A 22,284-nucleotide genomic window follows, 5' to 3' on the forward strand; every position below is an offset into this window, starting at 1 on the left:
AGACCATAGGGTAGGAATAAATGGTCATTTTTCACAATGGAAAGAGGTATCTAGTGGAGTCCTCCAAAGAGCTGTCCTGGGATCTGTGCTGTTCAACCCACTCCATAAATGATCTGGAAAAGGGGTGAACAGTGAGATGGCAAAATTTGCAGATGATGCAAAGTCCAAAGCTTAGTGCAAAGAGTTACAAAGGGATCTCACGAAACTGGGTGACTGGGCAACAAAATGGCCGATGAAATTCAGTGTCGATAAGTGCAAAGTAATGCACATTGGGAAAAATAATCCCAACTATACACAAAAAACAATGGGGTCTAAATTATCTGTTACCACTCAAGAAAGAGCTCTTGGAGCCATTGTGGATAGTTCTCTGAAAATGTACATTCCATATTCAATTCATGTGATCAATGAGGTTTAAAAATCTACCAGAAATATATTTTTTCAGATGGGAATAAAAACCGCAGGGCTGTATTTCAATGTTGAGATAGTGGCTAGGCATAGAAACTTTTTATCCTTTTGGTTTTGTCAGTTGTTTCTCTCTTCCTTCCTTTTCCCCATCTATCAGCCATCTGTGTAGTACCTGGGAGTGTGGTCTAGTGAGCACTCTAGAGCATTTGGGCTCTATTCCTGAGTCTACACCTGACGTGCTGTATGAACGATGCCAGTTCATTTACCCTCTTTGTGCCACAGTTTCACCATCTATACGATGGAGATAATACTTTCCCTGCTTCACAGGGGGGTTAATATTAATTAATAATGCTCTTTAACATGCTTTGGTATCCTTGTATGAAAGACCCTGTGGAATTACAAAGTAGTATTAACACACAGCCACCTGGGAAGATAAAATCAGACGCTACAGTTGTGTCCAAAGTCAACGGCAGCACCAGTAGGGGTAGCAAGCCAGGAGCTTTTCAGCTCTGCCGCCCCTTCTTCCCAATGGAGGATTTAATTTGTTGTGGACTCCGGCTGTAACAAAACTCATCAACAATGGAGTTGCAAGGCTTCTGTTGAGCCCCTGCACTTCCTAGCTTTTTCCACTGCTTCCAAACTCGCAGGCTGTTTAACGTACCCTTGTAATGAAGCCAGTAAGTGAGCCCCCTCGCAGATTGAAGGTGGGCTGGGATCTATGTGGCTGCCCTGGTCAGAGCCGAATCTGAGTTGTTGGAGGAGTCTGGCTTCGTTGGATAGGGTGCTGCAGAGATCCAGCTTTTTCTGGTAGTCCGAGCAATCTTAGGTTGCCCATGTGAAAAAAACAAAAAAGGATTCTTCTTCTCCTTCTTCTTTCTCTTTTAGCCTTTAACCTAAATTGGAAGCAAAACTCTTTATTCACAAAAGAAAAAGAGAAGCATTTTATGTGTCACATCTGTTTCTGTCCCATAACTCTGCCTACCAGCTCTCCCTGGCATGGTGAATACAACCATTTTTTTATTTGAAAAACAAGCAAACAAAAAAAGCAACCCCCACTTTGACCCCCCCAATCCCTACCCACCCCAATCCCTTTCCACGTCCACTGACTTACACATCAATCATTCCGTACTGCTGCCGCAGGGATTTGAGTGTCAGCGTTTAACCTGGGATTTCTCTGCGATGAGGAGACACCCATGGGTTCGACCAAAGGGATGGAAGCGGAGAAATCCTGCAGTTTACCCTCCTCTTTATTTTGTTTATTTGTCTCTTTCCTGAGAAATCTGATTAACCAGATATCTGTTTTTCTTGTCTGCTTTCTCTCCCGCTCCCCCCCTGCATTTTCCTCTCCCTGGTTTCGTTTCACCCTTTGTGTTGCTCCCCGTTTTTATTTTGGTTCTGGTTTGATTTCTGTCTCCTCCTGCTTTTGCCACCACACCCCCTCTCTCCTCCCCGCCTTCAATTCCAAGCGGGCACATCAGTTACACTGATATGTATGAGATGCTGAGACACATGTCCCCACCTCTAGGCCTGGGAAAGAAATGCCCTGCTCGAGTTGCCTATAAGGTAGATCATCCTTAAAAATTCCCTAAACCACCGGTGAAAGCTTCTTTTTGCCATGGCTGAAATGGGTGCCGTTTTCCTGTGATATTATTGGTGTGATCCTGAGTTCTTTCTGGTGCTTCATCTTCTTTCTACGCAGACTGGATTTTAAACATGCCACATTTTTGATAATATTGTTTTCAGTCATTAAAATTGTGACATGTTAGTTTGTCTTTCCAGCTATGTCTCCACCTATCTATATAAGTGTCGCTCTCTGTATCTTTCTGCTTCCTTTCCAGTCCACTTGCGGGGTGGGAAGTGGAGTTAATAAGCAATTTACGCTACCAATACAACTGCATATATTTTTGTATGTCTCTGGCTAGCCTTTTAGTTGTGTGGTGTTTTTTTTTCCTTTTAATTAGGTCAAAGTCATTAGGGTAGGCAGGGCCGTAGGCGGTAGCAAGTTATTAAATACAGCCAATACCATAAATGCTCTCTAATACACTCGTGGAAATAACTTCACACAAATCAAACCATTTTGGTCCAAAGAAAAAAGAGAAATCACATATAATTTGTCCTAAACAAGGTTTTAATTAAACCACAAGACACATTACATTCAAAGATATGTTAGTTGCTACATTTCAGACCCTGCTGTGGAGAGTGTGGTAGAAATGCAGAGATAAATTAGACTGACTTTATAAAGCACGGTCCAGGATTCCAGCCAATTCCCTCCCATTAGTTTCAGTGAGATTTGCGCTGCAACCACCAATTCTGCATGAAATTTGCATTTGGCGAGGGCTTCATTAGGAATATTTCTTTAGCTTTCGTTCTCATGCCTTCAAAGGGATTTGCATGCAGGACTGGCCTAACTCTGTTCCCATTAAAGACAATGGGAGTTTTTACTGTTGACTTCAGTGGAAACAGAATTAGGCCAGCATTGAGCGTTTTTGAAAATCCCACTCATCCACCCTGGGCTTTGCTTGGTGTGACAGGTTGGAATGAACCCAGACCACATCATACCTCCAAGCATCACCTGATTTCTCATTTAAACTATGTGCCACTGAGTTTCAGTAGTGGTTCCCTATGAGATGGGCCTACGCCAAACCCTGAGAGCCGGTTCCCGCCCCCTGAATTTCACTGTGGCCTTTCATAGGGCATGTAAATATCAACCAAAGTTTCAAATAAATATTTTCAACATAGCCCTTCCCTATTGTAATGCATTTCCCCTCTATCGGACAAAGTGAGAAGAAGGTAAGGATAGTTGGCTTGGAGGAGGCTTTTGGATTCAGTATTACGCGAATGATCAGTTAGGTAGCTTTTCTGTGTGCATCTTGCTATGCTCCTGGCATAAAATGTGAGTACTCCAAAGGGGGGTATCTATTATGAATATATAGTAATGGCCAATATATAGTAAACATCCTTATAAAAACTTTCCAGACACATGATCAATTTTTAAACTTCCATGTTTCAGCCATTTAAAATATCTGTTGGTTTTTATATATAAAAACCCACACACAGAAAGGGCGACATTTGCAAAAGTGGCCACCGTTTTTTTAAGTGTGTCTATTTTAGAGGCCCAAAGTCACAGTGAGCTTGATTTTTCAGAGCTGCTGGGTTTTTGTTTTTGTGGGTTTTTTGGCCACTTTCTGTATATGCTTTTTAAAGTATATGTATGTACACACACACCCCAGAAGCATAATATTTTCAATTGCATTACTTTTTCCTACCTCTCTACATTAAAAATAGCCAATAAGTGTGTTTAAAACATACATTTTAACAGGGTTATTGGCTGCTTATAATTCTGCATTGTTTAGAGGCTGTATTTGTTGTTGTTTAACCTATATATACCAACTTCTATCCAGGCTGAGACCTTAGCTACTTATCTGCCCTCATTCATCACTAGAAAGTTCTTTTTACATTAGTCTTCCTACATGCAGTTTAATTTATGTCTGCATTTATATACCTTTCCCATAACATTTAGGTACCTTTGAGTATTTTTTTAAAATACACCCACTTGTTTCTTCCACCCTTACTTTTTACTCATCAAGTAACCGCTCTCCATGGCAGGGATGTAACTGAGTCCCATAAGTAGAGACGGGTCCAAGCTGTGAAGTTCAGATTTACAGTCAGACTTTCTCTGAGTTGAAGGTGGTCAGATATATTGTTCCACTTTGGCTCACTATAGAATAGGTCCAAGCTCTGGAGTTTACACCTGGATCTTGATTTGAATTCCCCCCAAAGTACAGGAGGGTTCGATCAGTCATTGCAGGTTGGGCTCATCCCCACTGATAGCAGTAGCAGTGTTACTAGGGCGGGGATCAGCAACCTTTGGCCCATGGCCCGCCAGGGTAAGCCCCCTGGCAGGCCGGGCCAGTTCATTTACTTGCTGCATCCGCAGGTTCAGCCGATCGCGGCTCCCACTGGCCGCAGTTCGCCGCTCCAGGCCAATGGGGGCTGCAGGAAGCGGCAGCCAGCACGTCCCTCGGCCCGTGCCACTTCCCGCAGCCCCCATTGGCCTGGAGCGGCGAACTGCGGCCAGTGGGAGCTGCAGTCGGCTGAACCTGCGGACGCGGCAGGTGAACAAACCGGCCCAGCCTGCTAGGGGTCTTACCCTGGCGGGCCGCGGGCCAAAGGTTGCCAATCCCTATACTAGGCATTTCACTAGTTTAATTTTTAAAAATCCATGCTTTCACTAATAATGACATTGGCTTTCATTGCCTTTCTCCTCCATTTTTATTAACTGATGTGACTAGGAAGAGCATGTGCGAGGAGACATGGTTGTGCTGAAAATCTGCACTCATATTAACACTACATGTGAATGGTTGCATTCAGTTGCCCTAGACTCCAGTGGTTTCCAAGTGGTCATTGTCTACCTGGAGTTACCATTGCTGTTCACCACGATCTGTTTGTAACTGATGGGAAAACTCAGTGTGACCAACAGTTGGCCCCACTTGAGGCACAGTGCAACCATCCATCCTCGGCTACATGCACATGTTTCAGATCACAAACAAATCTGCTTTCTAAGAAGCCAGAAAATAAGTAAATAACAATTCAAATGACCCCCTCTAATTGTGCAACTGTAGCTCAGAGACAGCCAGTGAAAGGAGTCAATGTTTTGTCTCTGCCCTCTCCTGTTCTCTCACTGTCAGTAAAAGTCTATTTTCTGTTCTGTTGGGCAAAAGGTTTTTTTCCCTCTTTGTCCCTCTTTGACTCTCTATTTGATTGCAAAGATCTGGGCAGCCTGTATGGGTTTGTCCCTGTCTCTATCTGTTGGCCTTCTCGATAGTTCAGTGTTGTTTTTCGTTTGTTTATTTTCTCCAGACTTTGGGGCTACTGTTTCTTTCCGTCAAACTTCTTTTCTTTTCTTTTTTTAATTTGTTTATTTTGTTCCTCCTTTGTGAACTGTTCTCCTTGGTTAGCAAGACCAATCCCTGCAGAGTTGTTATGCACGTGGCTTGCTGCTTGCCTTGATAGTCATGCATGGGAATCTTTTAGTTCCTTGTTCTGACACTCCTCAGGTGACAGGAGAGCTTTATCCCAAGAGACACTGGGCGTTCGAAAGAAGAAGGCCACTTTCCTCCACACTGCTGGGGCTGGGGTTGGGGAAAGTGGCACTTTGGCTCCTTCCAATTGCTTAAAGTTCTAGTGGTTGCAGAGTTTCAAATCAGAACCTTTGGTCCATTTAGCAGAGTTTACTGAGACTTCATTGTAGTCCTGTACAGGCCTTGTGAGTTTGCCAGCAACCCCGGAGAGTGCTGGTCCCAGTTTTTTGGCAAAAAATGCAGATTTGGCGACACCGACATGTTTTGTGAGCTCGCGTCAGTTTCGCCAAACTGTTCTTGTCAAGAACAAAACAAAACTACAAAATAATCAAATTGTTTTACCAGGACACTTTTGAAACAAAGTGTTTTGGTTCAAAGCAACATTTTGTTTGTTTATTAAAAATACAAAAACCTTTACAAATGTCCAAAAATGAAAGAAAACATTTCGTTTGGATTGAATGAATTGTTTCATTTTTAACAAAATAGAAACATTTTGTTTCAGGTTGAATGGAATGTTTAGTTTGACCAGAAACTTCTTTTTTTTTTTTTTTTTTACTTTTAGATTTGCTGAAAATTCAAAAAAAAAATTGTTTTTGGTCAATTTCTTTAAAACTACCAGCAAACAGAGAAAAAAATCCATTATTTGCCTGGCTCTAGTTATGGGTCTCCCTGCTTTTTATAACGCACATGGGGAGCATGGAAGCTTCTAAACATTGATGTTTTTAGCAGGTTTGTAGACAAATAATCCTGGATAACCCCACCCTTGTGTGTATGTACACATACATGCATGCCTGGAAAACCTGCATAGGAAAATAGTCAGTGCATTATCTGAATACATTAAAAGATTTTGAGGCTGCAATGCTTGCATGCATCTTGATGCTCATGGTGCTCTCCCTTGAAAAACTGTCCTTCATGAATTTTCAAGGCAAGACAGTGAGCATTCCAACATTGTGCTTAGTCAGCTGGCAGAACTGGCGCCCAAGCGTTTGCAGTCATTGTAAACAGCTATTGACAACGGCACTTTCAGCATGGGTCTCGTTTTGTACATCCCAGAGTTTCTGATGTATCCGCAGAGAAACTGGGGAAAGGAAACCCAACCAGTGCAACGCCCTCTATGTACTTGGCAATGCATTGCTATTGAGCTGATGCCAAAGTGCCATAGTGATTGACAGAACAAGGAGTAATGGTCTCAAGTTGCAGTGGGGGAGATTTAGGTTGGATATTAGGAAAAACTTTTTCACTCGGAGGGTGGTGAAACACTGGAATGCGTTACCTAGGGAGGTGGTGGAATCTCCTTCCCTATAAGTTTTTAAGGTCAGGCTTGACAAAGCCCTGGCTGGGATGATTTAGTCGGGGATTGGTCCTGCTTTGAGCAGGAGGTTGGACTAGATGACCTCTTGAGGTCCCTTCCAGCCCTGATATTCTATGATTCTATGATTTAGAATTTGGAGGAGGGGTTTCAGTTTGATTTGAGTCGGGGCGTAACTCTTGAGCATAAAGCCATTAGGCTTGGAAAGATTTTGATTTTGATTGGTCAACGTCAATTTCACTGTACTCACACAAACTGATGGAAAAAATATTTCCATAGGTAATAGTGGGAATGTACGGATAGGCAAAGTAAGCAAAATGATGCTTGAGAACGTATTGAAGTTTGATTTAAGGCTATTTACTTCATATATTTTGACATAGGATGTTTACCGGTTATAAAGCCTTAATTTTTTGACTCATCAATATTATCCCTCAAAATTATTTTTTTAAAAAATTGAATTCTGCCAAGCCTCAATGTAACATCAACTGTTTTGCTTATTGCAGGAATATCCAAACGTTGCCCTGCTGAGGGTCACACTGACAATTTGCCAAGAATACACGGTGCATCCCCTTACCTTGCCCATCTTGAATCACAGGTGCAGCCCATGGTGACTACAAATTCCAGCATGCAATGTTTCATCTTGTTCTGAGTAACTCTCTGTTCGCCCAAAGGTTGAGCCTTGCACACCGAGATTGTAGTGCCCATGGGCTATACTTTAGAACTTCTTAGGCCATATCAAACTGGCCAGACTGGCTTTGGGGACACCCGGTAAATATTCTCCTTTGCCATCCTAGGTCCATCATTGTCATGTGATTGTGGTAACTTTATCCCATACTGGTTTTTGTTTTCTTCCTTCCCAAGCTTTGTGTCAAGAATGAGGCCAGCAGAATTTGAATGTCTGGATTAGGTTGTGAATGATTCTAAACGAATCACAGACTTTAACTGGTCTCTGTGCTAACTAGCTGATCATTCTGCCTTCTCTGAGCAGTGTTTGTCTGGGGAAATGCAATGACTACCCAGTCAAAAGACAGGGCATTAAATAAGTCAGAGCATAATATTACAACTAGAACAGGGTTAATTATTCATAGCAAATAATTTATTCAACAAATTCAGACTCTTTTTCTGCTAGCAGACTGTCCATAAGCAGTTCTCAATTCTTTTGAATGTATTCACTGTTAGGAAGCATTTCCCCCCCCCCCCAGTGATTTTTGTCCCATAAATTGCCCATGAGTAGTTCAAAGTGAGTTTTCAGTATCCAAAATTTAAGTGGTGTTAGCTAGTTTTAATAGGATACACAGAGCACATGGTATTTTTTTTCCATTGACATTTGGATGAGTGCAACAGTGAGTCAGATTCCCCATACACATACTCATGTTTACAATTCACTTCCGTGCAGAGGGTCTATAGGAAGCCTATGTGCCACTTAAATCTCACTTAAGCCCTGAGACGTATAGGTTATATAGTAGCCCTCTACACTGAGATGATTTGCCCCTAACATTCTTTAATATCTGCTTAAAATTCTCTGTCTCCACTGGAATTCCTGTAAGAAAAAGATTTTCAGGAGATTATTTGCTGAAAGTAAACATGAAATTGGCACAAATTCAGGCAAGGTCAGTTCTGTATTTTACTTGAATGAACGTCTGTGCACATTTAGTTAGTTAGTTAGTTAGTTAGTTGCCCAGCTCTAGTTACAACCCCTGTTAATAGCTGAGGAATGTCTGACTTGCTCATCTCCCGGAGCAAGAAACGCTACAAATGTAGCCCATGCTCCAGTCTGTAATTGGCTGTTATCTTGTTATCTGGTTGCTCCCCCTTCTGTGATGTAGAGAGTTAATTAGGTTTCACAGTAGCAGCCGTGTTAGTCTGTATCCACAAAAAGAACAGGAGGACTTGTGGCACCTTAGAGACTAACAAATTTATTTGAGCATAAGCTTTCATGAGCTACAGCTCACTTCATCGGATGTGAGCTGTAGCTCACGAAAGCTTATGCTCAAATAAATTTGTTAGTCTCTAAGGTGCCACAAATACTCCTTTTCTTTTTTTAGAATTAATTAGGATGCTCTAGAGAGAATATCACAGCCCCAGCGGCCTTTCACTGCAGAAACATTAACAAGATCTTCTGATACATTAGTTAGGTTCCTCTTGTTAGCCTCTGTTCTGCTCATGTTGAGAAGGGAGAGTGACTCTGAAACTGCCTAATTAAGATCTGGGGATTGAGGAGGTTTGTCTGGCACAGGTTAGGAAATCAGGAACTAGATCTCCATCTCCTGCCTGATACTTCTCTTCAAACTCCATTTGAGGAATGAAGTGTAGGAAGGGGAATGGCAAAAGGAGCAGAGAAATCTATTTCTGCCAGGCACCGAGATCTAGTGTGGCTTTTCTCTTCTTCCAAGGTAGTCTTCTTCCCCCATTTAATTAGTGTAGCTAACCACACTTTTCATTTGTGGCAGGCAGTCCCACATTGATCCTGGAGTGGAGTGAACTCCTTACTGGAGTCTCGGAGCATTGTGATCCCTTAACATCTGTATCAACACGCTCGTATGTTTTCCTTTGAAATCTGGAGTAATGGAAAAATGCTGCAAATCAGACCCTTCCCCTCCTCCCTCCAGTTCCTTATGGCAAATTTTTGAATCACACTTCAAAGCAGCAGGCAGTGCCAAGGCTCAGTAGGTCACAGAGTGAGGACGGCAGTTCTGAAATAAAGTGGGGATTTTTTTGGTTTTGAGTGGGGCATGAAGAGCAGAGGGGCTAGATAATGCTGCCCCCTCTCTCACGGAGCATGCTCGTTAGCTTTCACAGGGTTACAGTGATGTAAGGTTCCCTTGTTGTGCCGGAGAGGAGTGGAGAGGGTTAGTTCGGTCTGTGTAATGTGAACCTACTTCCGGCCACTGTGGAAGGTATCAGATAAGATAAGGTGTGCAAGTGTAGGAACCGTCTCAGAAACTTTAAGCAACATTTTGATATTTTTCTCAGCATGGGGGTTGTAGGGGGAAGTGCTGATTACATGGTTTTCAGAAGTGTTGAGCATACATAGCTCTCATGGACTCCAGTGGGAGTTTTGGACACTCAGCACCTTTGAAAATCAGGCCCCTAAAGTGTAAGCAATGGCATGTGTTAGGGATGTATTAGCAGGAGTGTTGTAAGCAAGACACGAGAAGTAATTCTTCTGCTCTACTCCATGCTGATTAGGCCTCAGCTGGAGTATTGTGTCCAGTTCTGGGTGCCACTTTTCAGGAAAGATGTGGACAATTTGGAGAAAGTCCAGTGAAGAACAACAAAAATTATTACAAGAAACATGACCTGTGAGAGAAGATTGAAAAAATTGGGTTTGTTTAGTCTGGGGAAGAGAAGACTGAGGGGGGGGGGGACACATGATAACAGTTTTCAAGTACATAAAAATTTGTTACAAGGAGGAGGGAGAAAAAATGTTCTCCTTAACCTCTGAGGATAGGACAAGAAGCAATGGGCTTAAATTCCAGCAAGGGCAGTTTAGGTTGGACATTAGGTAAAACTTCCTAACTGACTGGGTGGTTAAGCACTGGAATAAATTGCCTAGGGAGGTTCTGAAATCTTCATCATTGGAGATTTTTAAGAGCAGATTAGACAAAAACCTGCCAGGGATGACACTTAGTCCTGCCATGAGTGCAGGGGACTGGACTAGATGACCTCTCGAGGTCCCTTCCCGTCCTACAATTCTATGATTTCTGTGTGGCAGGACCTAGCATCATTGCAGGTAGATGAGGCTTTTAAATGGGAGGAAGAAAAAAATAAATATGTGGTACATATTAAGAACTGTGAGGTGCTGTAACTGGAGAAAAATGTTACTTTAAAGAGATATTTTTTGTTTATGTTGCAAGATAAGACGATATGAATCAGCTTGTCCAGTGTGAACTATATGTTTCTAGGAGCCTGAGCAGACTCATGCTAAGATGAGTGCTGGTGGAGTTAGTGAAAGGAGTGGGCGTCTCTCCTAACAAACCTGAACCCTGAGTGCTTATTCAGCATGACAGTGGGTAGCCCCCAAATAAGGGGAATCAACCATAGAAAGGGTCTGATTTTTCCTCTCCCTTTTCTCCAGGGATGCATTCAGAAAGAGGTGGCTGCTCTAAGTAGATGATTTAAAACCATTGCAATAAACAAACCCAAATCTTGCTATAGAGAGATAATGAGAGCACTTCATTCATGTGCATTACAGGTTGCTATCCTGTCTTCTGCTCTTTGGGAAGGAGTCATTCAAGAAGGGGATTCGGAGTCAGGACTCTTTGACTTCCTTTCCCGGCTCTGCTATTGACTCTCTTTGTGATCTTGGGGAAGTCACTTCACTTCTCTGCCTTATGGGAACAATAATAACCTGCCTCGGACAGGAGTAGTGAGGCTTATGGTCGGAATGTGCATGCTCAGCAAGGCATTGCAGGGAGTGCAAAGAGACTTTCCTTGCCCAGTGGCTAACTACAGTCCCACTGGAGGGCGCGCACACTGATCCTTGCTATCAACTGGAGGAGCTGGATGGCTGACAGACAGAAGGCCCTGGTCTTGTCCATCCTCTCTCCTGGCTGGGTGGGGAGGGCCATGATTGTGGCACACTTTGCAATGCTGCTGGAGCTCACGCTGCAGTTTGTGCTTCCCCCAGGAGGGAGTCTGGTTGAGTCTGCTGGACTCCCTACACCACCTCTGACATTAACAGCCAGATTTGAGGGCCAAATGAATACCTGTAAAGTGCTTTGAGATCCTCAGATGAAAAATGCTGTACAAGGGCTAAAAGTTTTCTTGACTTTCAGTGCCATGGCTGGCATGTATTGATAACACGTCCAATCAGAAATAACCCACACTGGGTCACTCTAGAGGGGTTGGCATTAGGTTATCCTATTAGTTTGCCCTGTCTGGCTGTAAAGGCTATGTAGGACTCCGCAAGGCAAGGCAGCCAGTCACATCGCTCCTGTTCTTGAGAAGTACGGGAGTTACAATGGGGCACGGACAATAAATATGGAGGGCCACATGTCCAGGTGGGCCTCTAGCACTGCACCCAGTGAACACCGGTTTGCATGTACACGGGAACGCCCGTTTGCTCAGTTATCCGTGCTGTACCACACGTCTGTTTGTGTGTGCCCTTTGAGAGGTCACCTCTAAAATCCCATCAGCACTGATTGAAATTTGCGAGGAAGGGCCTCCGTACAGCGGAGACATGTCAGTTCACAGTGTGGGCTACATTTTGCCCTCTGTGCACGAGCACAGCTCCTCTTGGGAATCAACTCTGCTAGGTCTATAGGGAGACCCAGGTTTTGCAGTCCCAGTTCTCAGGAGGATGGAGCTCTCCTCGGAGGAATTATTTCTCACCTGCTTGGTCTTCATTTCCATGCATCTTCTTTCTCTCTCCATCTCTTAACTCTCTCTCTCTCTCTCTCTCACTGAAGTAGGATTCAGTGGGACTCTTTCAGTAAGTTAACCACTGGATTGCACTGAACACACTACGTTTGCGCTAACCTTTGGCGTGCTGAAGGAGGATATTCCAACCAAGGCGCTATTCGGTTTTACACAATTGAACAGACGAAATTTTTGGAGCTTTGCCAGCATTTGATATTGCCTTTGAATTACATGGGGAGGAAACGCTCAGCTTTGATTTCGTTATCCCTCATGTCAATACACTGAGGAGAACCCCTTGTCGTTGTTTTAAAGGGGGTTCTGTTAGGTTGTGATGGTTTCGCTTAGCTCATTGATTACTAGAGTAGACCTGTAGGGAGCAGAGTGGGTTGCTGCACAAGCCTTTCGCCCCAGTAGACTTGGGATCAGAGCCTAACATGTAAAATGAATGTGGGGGTCTCAGCTCTTTCCAGTGCTTGTTCACCATTGACAAAGATAATGTGCCAAAAGGGTGCCCCAGCCCCACTTTATGTCAGCAGGGCTCAGAATAGTGTTTAAAGTCCTAACACGCCCATCCCTGCCCTTCTGAGTGCTGACCAGTGTCTCTGAGCGATTGAGTATTTATTTTATCTGTAACATCTCTTCCCCCACTCCTGTGTGGCAGCTGGCACTGGGTGTGTAGCCCCTTGCCACACAAGTAGCTGGGAGGGTTCGAGGTTGAGGGCTGATGAAGCTAATGAGAGGAGTTTTTCGTTCTGGATCAGATGCAAACACATGCACAGCTTAACACTCCAGTTTCCTTAAGCAACCAGTGTTGTTTAAACAGGACAGGCTGGATTTCTCCCATTACGCTTTACGGTGGTACAATTCCATTGACTCCACAGGAGTTACTCCTAGGTTACCCGCACACAGTAGCTGCATGGATGCTTCCTAGCCCCAGCAGACTGCCCGACTAAAATCCTGTAAAAGCAGTAGTGTGGCCCTGGCGGCACCGGCAGCAGCTTGGACTAGCTGCCCCGAGTACGGTCTCACCCGACGCCCGGAGTACGTAGCTGGGCAGCTAGCCTGAGCGGCCGCCCCGCTGCTGCCAGCACAAGCAGAGAGAGTGCACGGCTCTCTACCCGAGCTGGGATGCCCGCTACCGGCTGTGGTGTAGACATACCCTCGTTTGCACTCCTAGAAGTGAACAGGGTGATCAGGCTCAGCTCTTTTTAACTCCGTTCCAGCCTCTCTGTGGTTGCGTTTGATGCGACTCCTAAATCAATGTTCAGTTTATACCACTGGGAAATAAAATTTCTGAGATTTCCCCCGCAAAGAGTCCAAACTCTTTTTCCCCCTCATGGTGGAAAAGGAGGACGAAATATTAATGTAAGAGTCCTGCCCTTTTCGACAAAGAGCAGTTTAATGATTAGAGCCGAGGACAGAGCATAAAGACCCCTACAGAATCCAAATCCCAGCTTTGGAGTCTCTGATACAAGTCTCTGGGTAACACTTTCAAAAGCACCTGAGTGACTTAGGAGCCTACGGCCATGGCTACGCTGGCACTTTTGTTGGTATAACTTCTGTCGCTCAGGGATGTGGAAAAACACCCCCCTGAGTGACATAAGTGACACCGACAGAAGCACCAGTGAGGACAGCGCTATGTCAGATGGGAGAGGGTCTCCTGCAGACGTGGCTTGGGGTAGTTCCATTATGCCGCCGGGAGAGCTCTTTCCTGTCGGCACAGCACGTGGGGCGAGACGGCAGTGTGACTGTGTGCATGTTCAGGGCACTCCATGTCTCCCAGATGCACAGCTAGTCTCACTGCAGTGACGATGCACTCACTGACCCCACAAGGGAATTGCCCTTGCAATGTCGACCTGCTCACCCTTCAGACCGACCTGAGGCTGCCAGGTCCTGCTTGTGGCTCTTTGTCTCTGTGCTGCAGCCTCACTGTGGGAAGCAGCTGTGTGGAACAGGTAACACCCAGTGGGAGGCTGGAGTCAGTGGTAGAGTGTTCTCCTTAATGTGCCATGTCACCAGGGAGGAGAGGAGAGCTATGCCTCTTGCCTGGCCAGCGGGGACCCTGGTCGAGTGACTTTCCTTAGCCATACATAACAAGGGTGGGACTGGTTTGGTTGAAGCATCAGTAGCACCCCGACAATAGCTGCGGGAAGGGCTCGGCTGCTGCGGTGCTTCTGTTGCCCGAACCAGGACACCTGGCGGGAGATTAGGGTAGGATGATAGGTAGATGTTGCCCAGGGAGATCAAATTGATCCAGCTCGAGACAAAATATACTCCTCTGAGGGCAGCATGAATGCTGGCAAATCCCAGTCTCAGAACTTTGCGGTGAGCCCTCTGGTTCCGCAGCCTTCCAGAAAAGAAGCCACCCTCCCCAGAGGCAAGGCTGCATCTCCCAGCACACAGCACGCGAACGGCGAGCGTTTCCGAATTGCACATACTTGTGATTTTGCTATTGTAAGAATCAGGGGGATGGCTGATCACCCTAGAAGGGGCAGCGCAGAGGGTGGGGGAGGGACAGCACCAGCTGGCACTGACGGCAACTCTGCTTCATTCCTCAGCGCCTGGTGCGGATGAACATGCCGATCTCAGATCCGGACTTAACAGTCCACTTCACTTCCACGCTGATGGCCTTGATCCGGACCGCTCTAGAAATCAAACTCGCGTCAGGTGAGAGGGGAGAGGAGAGGGAGACGTGCGCGAACGTGAGCGTGAGTTCAGAAGCTGTCTTGCAGCAAGGTTATTGTGCCCAGAGGGCCAGCCTGCTAAGCCAAAGGAAGGGGACGTGATGAAGGAGGAGTTCCACAGAGGAAGTGGGAGGATCCTCTAGCCAATTACCTCCACCTCCTAAAAGGGAAGGTAGACTGATGGATTTTGGAGTGGGAGACCCCAGCTCTGCTCTGACTCAGGGTACGTCTACACAGCAGCTGGGAGGTGTAATTCTCAGCCTGCGTTGATGTAAATGTGCACGGCTGCAGCAGCATGGCCGGCAGCTGGGGCGAGCTGCCCGAGAACGCACCCAGACGGGTGGGTGTGACTGTGCAGCGCTAGCCGGAGCCGCCACCCGTGCAGCTGCAGCTCCCCTGCTGATTTCAGCCTGCTCGCTGGAGCAGAGCTCGCGCGTTTGTCTGTGCGAGCTGGGAATTGCACCTCCTGGCTGCAGTGCAGATGTATCCTCAGTGCATGTCCTCAACAAGTCACTTCACCGCTCTGTACGGCTTTGTAAACGGAGAACATGACTTGTTCACCTGAGTAAATGGCTTTGAGATGAAAAGCCCCAGGCAAGCACCAAGCGTTGTGATTTTTTTTTAAAAAAACAACCCTGACTCCTTAGGTTTTATTGCCTTAGCCAGGCCAGTAGGAAGAAAAACCTCTTCCGGCTAAAGATCCTGTCTGCTGGTAGTGGAAGCCACAAGTCTGCAAGCTCTGACCTATATTATGCTCGGAGATAAAATTCAATTATGTAAATGCTTAAACAGGCAGATACATGGCTTCCCAATTAAACAATACAATATAATAAAATCTATCAAATTCTACCTTGGATTATTAGCTTGTTTAATCCGCCTTCGAAGCTGTGGCTTCCGCTGGAGCCAGAGCCAGAGTGTAAGTGGCCAGAGCTCTTTTATGGTCATGTATAATGTCAAACCTAAAGGGAGGACAAAACATGTCCCTGTGGTTAAGATGCAGGGCTGGGAGTCAGGAGAGGTGGGTTCTGTTCTTGGCTAACTGAATGAGACTGAGGATCTCGGCCTACATGACTTGCCCAAAGGTATTTAGGCACCTAACTCCTATTGAAATCAATGGGCGTGAAGAGCCTTAAATACCTGTGAGGCTCTACATCTTCACCTCTTTGTGATACTTACTTAGCTCATAGTAGGGCTGGATGCTTTAGCTCATGAATGCACTTTGAGATCTTGGGGTGGAAATTGCTCTAGGGCAGTGGTCCCCAATCTTTTTACCTTGCACCTGCCTTACTCCTTTCCGCAACACACGCCTCCAGAGGCGGGGGCAGGGCCGGGAGTGGAGCCTTGGCTGAGGGCTGAGGCCAGCAGCTGGGACCCCAGGAATGGGGCTGGCAGCTGCGACCAGCAGCCAGGGCTGGGGCCAGGAGCAGAGCTGGGTGGTGCTCCCTCCCTGTCCCTGCCACCTGTGGGGGCTGGTCTGGGCTTCACCCATGCTCTCCTGAACATTCTCTGTGCCTAGGGGGACATGCCCCATAGTTCGGAGATCTCTGCTATAGGGGACAAAATATTATGGTCCAATGGATCTAGGCTGACTGACACCAGCAGAGTATCTGACCATGTAACTTTAAAGCAAGTGTTAAGGACTGTCTCATTTCTTAGGGGCCAGGACCCTCCTTCACATTAATAAGCCTGCGTGTGAAGGGGACAGTTGAGCCCTGAGATCCTGTGTCATTTTCTTACATTTCACTGCTGATCTGTCAGGCCAAGTCATTTCATTGAGGGTGACTGTCTGCAAGATCTTTGGCCATATGCAAACAGGAACCAGCAAATAGGACACTTTCCACAGAAGGGGATTTGAGGGGGTACAGGTAGTCAGGGGCATGGATTTGTGGTTCTGGATTTGGCCTTACCCATTATTACCTGGTTGGTTTGGATTTTTAGGTTTCCCCTGCCAAATGTAGTTGAGAGTGGCTGGTAGGACAAACAGTCCCATAAGCAACCCAGGGAGATGCAGTGTGACAGGTGGCATGCTCCAAGCACTGTTGGAATAGCAAACGCTATAAGAGCGATAACAGTCTCCTCCCTTTGCTTTTCTCTTAGAAAATCCATCTCAGTCATAGAGAGAAACTACTCAGTCTCATTCTGTGTCATTTAGCCACTTGGGAACCAGCCTGTAATCTCATAAATACTTGAATCATTCTCAGCCCGCATGTCGAGAACCCACTTTGGCCTCTTTAACGGTCTCGCTATCCTTGTGTTTGGTTTTATAGCATCTATTTGATGATGATGTTATATAATTGTCTTTTAATTTTTTGTGTGTGTGCTGTCCCACCACACCCACCCTGGTGAAGGGCGGGAGGGAAGCGCGTGGGGGGGGGTGTTAATGTAATAGCTTAAGCCCACTGTTATTTCATAGTCAGATTGTTTTCTGCTGTGGCTTCATTGTGTCCCTCAGAAGCTGCTAATGATGTGACAAGTCTAAAAGAGAAGGACATTGTTCAGGTTACAGGGTAACAGTGGCAATGCAACCAGATCAAACTGGTCCCTGAAATATTGTACAGGTCAGACTGAGTCCGTTCCAGAACTCACACACTGGTTTATAGTGGGGAGGGCTAGCACCGCCGTTAATATCTGTGGTGAAGCTGATCCTGACTCGGTATTCTGGGAAGAAGGCAGGGGGAATGGATTTGGAAAAGACAGGATCTGTTCACATGGTAGCTTGCTCGTTCATTTGAGGTACAAATGAGGAAAGTACGTGTGCGATGTATCGTCATTCGCTCTCAGCTTCATTTGCCTTTTTTGCCCCCTGCCCAGCGGGTGTGAAGCAGCACCAGTGTGATGCTGAGCTGAGGAAAGAGATCTCTCTGGTTTGGCCCAATTTGTCTCAGAAGACATTGGACTTGTTGGTGCCGCCCCATAAACGTAAGTGCTAACTAAGGATCCTCTTCCCCTTAGAAGCAATGCAGAGACATGAACTCAAAAACCCATTCCAGGCAGCCACAGAAATCCAGGTTCTTCCCCTCTTGTGGATGGTGCCGAGAGCCAACCCTAGGTGTGCACCACAGTCTAGCTGACATTGTACAGAAGCCCATTTCATCCTCTGCCTGGAGTTTCCTTCAGATGTCACCTCTGGAACGCTCGCAGTCCCGTGCCCCTATCCCTCAGTCGTAAGAATCCCAAGGTTGCTCCCAGGCATGGGTCTCAAAACTTTGTCCTATTGCCTCTTGCCTGAGCCAGTAGATTATTTACATTGTGGACAAAGATAATACATAGAGGCCAGAAGAGAGCAATGCCTTGTCCAGCCTCTTCAAGAGAGATTTCTTTGTCATGCAGCAGTCTTGCTTCCTGTAGTTTTATCTCCTTCCAGTCTGGCTCCTGCAGGTCAGGGGAGCAATTTCTACCATCTGGGTTCTGTCTGCGTCCAAAAAAAGTGAAGAGAAGGATGTTAAAGGCTGCAAAGAGCCCATGTAATAGGAAGAGGGGGTTGGTACTAAAGGCTTAATCTCCCCTAAGGATGGCCTGTGGGAGTATGTTGAGAAAATGGAAAGTTTGAAATTCTCTTGATTGGCAAAAGTAAGGGCTCTGAATCCCCTGGCTTGCTGATTAACGAGAAACAGCCCCGTCCAATCAGGGCAGCCTTAACTGAGAAAGGTATGGTGCTAAGCTGCACGACAGGGAGAGGTCAGTGATAGAACTGTAAAACAAAAACAAACAAAAAAGCCATCTGGAAAAATGAAATACAATTTAAATGTATATTATCCCATTATTCCCCTGTTGATGATAATATAAAGAAAGAAAAATAAGGCCTTTCTGATGATAAAAGCTGCAGATCTGGTATTAATTTAAATGTTCTTTTCTGTCTCCCATTCTTACACCAGCATACGGGTTTACTTGCCTAGGGCACCCTTCCTGTAACATATCCCTAAATATTTTCAACAGAGAGCAAAGCTAGGGTGTGGGTGGCTTCAAAAGCGGATGCTGTGACCCTCAGAGAGCGGAAAGGCAACAATGGTCAGGGACAGAATGAAGGAAAAGGAAAATTGCTAAGCTGAAGAAGTCTGTTCTAACCATTTCTTTCCCTCTTTTCTCTCTTTCTCCTCCTCCTTCTTCACTTCTAATGTGATGTCCTATGTGTCTTGTCCATTGCACATTTCCCCCATTTAAATAATTTCTTCCCTTTCCCTCCATTTCTGACACCCGTTCCTTCTTTCCCCCTCTCCATCTGACTCTCCTTTCTGCTTTTCACCTCCCGTTTCCTAATCCAGCTGACGAAATGACTGTGGGGAAGGTCTATGCCGCTCTCATGATATTCGACTTCTACAAGCAGAATAAAAACAGCAGGGAACAAGTGCACCAGCCACCTGGAGGTCTTTGCCAGGTACCCAGCAGCAAGACGCTGTTCCCTCTTCTCACTCCCACCAAGGTGCATGGGCATCTCACGATCATTTATACTAGCAATGAGCAAACCCCAGAAAGTCTAGAGGTCGCATTCCATCCAGCACCTGAAATTTGGGATGCTTCTCCAAGCCTTTTTGCATTTTCAGCGCATCTTGGAAGTGGAAAATCTCATTTAGTTTCTAACCCTTCCTAATTTCAGCGGAGCTGGAAATACCTTGGGTAAAATTTCCAAAAGCACCTAAGTGGTTTAGGAGCTTATGTCTCATTAAAAGACAATGAGATTTAGGCTCTTTAAGTGACGAGGAGTAATCTTTTCAAAAGCACTAAAATGTGTTTAGGCCCTTGGGAACCCAAGACCCATTGAAACTCCGTGAGATTTAGGCTCCCAAGTGCTGCCACTTTTGAAAAATGGAACTTAGGCACTGCTGAAAATTTTACTCCTTGAAAATATCTCCACCCATGGAGCTTGGGCACTTCCACTTCCTACCGTGGCCGGAACTGAGAGGGCTGAGGCGCATGTAGCCTGGTAAATTTTGAGAATGTGAGATTGCACTTGCTGCCTCCAGGTCTTCCCCCAGATGGCTGTACAGATCCTGCGGTTGAGTGTGGGACACACAGACAGAGACTTGATGATGTTTTAGGTAATACTGGCAAGTGTCACTGAAATTCTAGACGAAGGAAAGAAAGCACAATAAAGATAACAACATTTCCCAGATCATGCAGATTTGTGGTGATTGACACACTTACAACATCATGGAGACTGATTACAGTAAAGACAGGAGAAAAAGCAGTGCTGCTCGCTGTGATATTTACCACAAGAAGAAGGTGCTGGTCTAGACTTCCTGCCTAGTTGCCCGTGTCATCATCCTGGTGAGCCAGCTAGGAATGGGACTGACAATCTTTTATGCACCTTTTTCCATTCCACCCACATACATTTGGGACCATATCTAATTAAGTCTCAGGCCCTACTCATATTTGATATACTGAGAGATCAGTTTTAGGGTTGGGATTGTCCATATGTGATATTCCAGTTGACCATAATTACATTTCCAACAGTTGCTGTGAGTCCCTTTCCCAATAGTTTCGGTACATCAATGCAGTTACCTTTTATTGTAAAAAGCCCCGAAGATGCGGCCATCTCTTCATTTGTGGTTTACCCTAGGTACACGGCTAACCTATCACAAGATACAGATTGCTGTATTTAACCCTAAGTCAAGCACATATTTCATAACCTTTGGTCAAGTAGATAATATTTATGCTAACTGCCAATAGGCACTGCACAAACACTGAACAAAGAGAGTGTCCCTGCCCTAGGGAGCGCTCGCTTGGAATCCATTAGACATTAGATTTCAGCCTTGAGCGTGCCACCCTGTACTAGGCCTGACTCTAAGCGCTTAATGCTTAAGACCTATCGCCAAGTCTATTTTTAATACATGTATTTTGGTTTTTCTACTTGCTGTTGCAGCTTCAGTAACTTCCATTATTATGTCTATAAGCATGCTTTACAGATAAGTTATATTTTACCCAGAACTGTAGTCCCTCCAAGATCAGGTCAGGTGTCAACAGTCAACAATGACAAACGAGTGAAAACTTTATGCAAACAGTGAGAAAGATTTGGCTTGAGTTTGGGGCCAAGGTTTGGATTGATTCTTATTGTAGCCAAGCTAGTTCATCTGTCCCTGTTTATCACACTTACTTTTGCTCAATAATCGTTCCACAGCTCACAAGCAGAGCATTTTGTTATTGGGCTAAATCCTGCGGTTCTTACTCAGAATTTAATCCCAGCTCCCATTGACTTCAAAAGGCCTTGTGACTGAATAAGATCTGAAAGAATGATCCCCATGCTTTGTCCATGTTCACATCTTAAGGTCATAGGATAAAATCTTGGCCAAACTGAAATCAGTGGCAAAACTCCCACTGACTTTAAATGGGCCAGGATTTCATCTCTAAAGCATATAATATGGTCACAGGGTCACTCAGTTAACGCCAAGCCAGGATGATGGGTGAATTTCATTGGTACCATGAAGCCCTAAATCAGAAACATGGCCTTGGGATTGAAACCTTGGGAATTCCTGAAATAACAAGCACCTAGTAGACTTCAGGGTGATGTTACAGCAGCTGAGTACACATGCAATTTACAGCATGCATCTGTCAATAGGGGGACATCTCTTAATGAAGGCAGCGTGAGGGTATTTCAGTACGAGACTCGGCATCACAGACTGAGATCTGAGTTAGCACCTGACCCTTTAAGCTGTGGGACCTTTTGAAGTTGACTCAAAACCATATAATTTTATTCTGTTTGATCTGAAAATTGATGTGTAGCTAAAACCATTCCTCCCAAATAATCTGTCTTGTGAACTATAAAAGGCTTGGCTACTGTGCTATGGAAACGAACCGGAAAGAGCGAAAGAAACCATTTTTAAAATGTGAATTTAGTGCCGGAACAAGGTGCCAGATTGACATCCCCGGAGGCTGATATGCTTCTGTTTGCCCACAGAATGTGTACAGCAAGGACAGTGGCAGTGCATGCTTCCTTTATACTTTCCCAGCAACGTGCCTCATCCCTGATAAATAGGGACCTCTTTTAAGGTCCATGTGGCCTATACACAGAGAATGCCAGTGAAGGGGGCAATTAGTGCTGGTTGCGATCTTGGAACAGGGCTTCGATAATGTGGACACCATTAAGAACGTAACTAGGAAAGACCACACCCCACATTCTCCAAGCAGCTGTAGCTTTCTCATTGATGCCCTCTCTTTATGCATTGCAGACTGGACCAGTGTCATTGTTCCACCCCTTGAAAGCAACCCTGGAGCAAACCCAGCCTCTGGTGTTCAACCACGCTAAAGCATTCCTCCGCCAGAAAAGTTGCACCTCGCTCAACAATGGGGGCACATTGTGAGTAGTCCCCCGGCTTCCCACAATTACCTTAGACTGCGGTGGCCCCCACGATGATTTCTCCGTAATTCTCTGATTTCTCCGTATTTGAACCAGCCCCCTTATGCAGTCTGCATTTCATAACTTCCCACCATTGCTAGTTTGTGTTTTCGG

General features: G+C 45.4%; 1 protein-coding gene across 10 annotated transcripts in view; it reads left to right on the forward strand.

Annotated features, from left to right (window-relative positions):
- Nucleotides 1-22,284, forward strand: part of CACNA1B (calcium voltage-gated channel subunit alpha1 B) — a 470,003-nt gene that overhangs the window by 429,637 nt on the left and 18,082 nt on the right. For 6 of the 10 annotated variants that reach the window (XM_073313876.1, XM_073313880.1, XM_073313883.1 and 3 more), the window contains 5 exons: nt 1,872-1,968; nt 14,715-14,823; nt 17,652-17,759; nt 19,103-19,260; nt 22,004-22,131. In XM_073313876.1, coding sequence (XP_073169977.1) covers nt 1,872-1,968; nt 14,715-14,823; nt 17,652-17,759; nt 19,103-19,260; nt 22,004-22,131 — 600 coding nt within the window. The remainder of the gene's footprint in view (nt 1-1,871; nt 1,969-14,714; nt 14,824-17,651; nt 17,760-19,102; nt 19,261-22,003; nt 22,132-22,284) is intronic. The other 4 variants (XM_073313881.1, XM_073313885.1, XM_073313878.1 and 1 more) reach the window with 3 other exon arrangements.

The sequence above is a fragment of the Lepidochelys kempii genome, chromosome 16 (assembly GCF_965140285.1).
Source record: "Lepidochelys kempii isolate rLepKem1 chromosome 16, rLepKem1.hap1, whole genome shotgun sequence".
In the NCBI taxonomy this organism is placed as follows: domain Eukaryota; kingdom Metazoa; phylum Chordata; order Testudines; family Cheloniidae; genus Lepidochelys; species Lepidochelys kempii.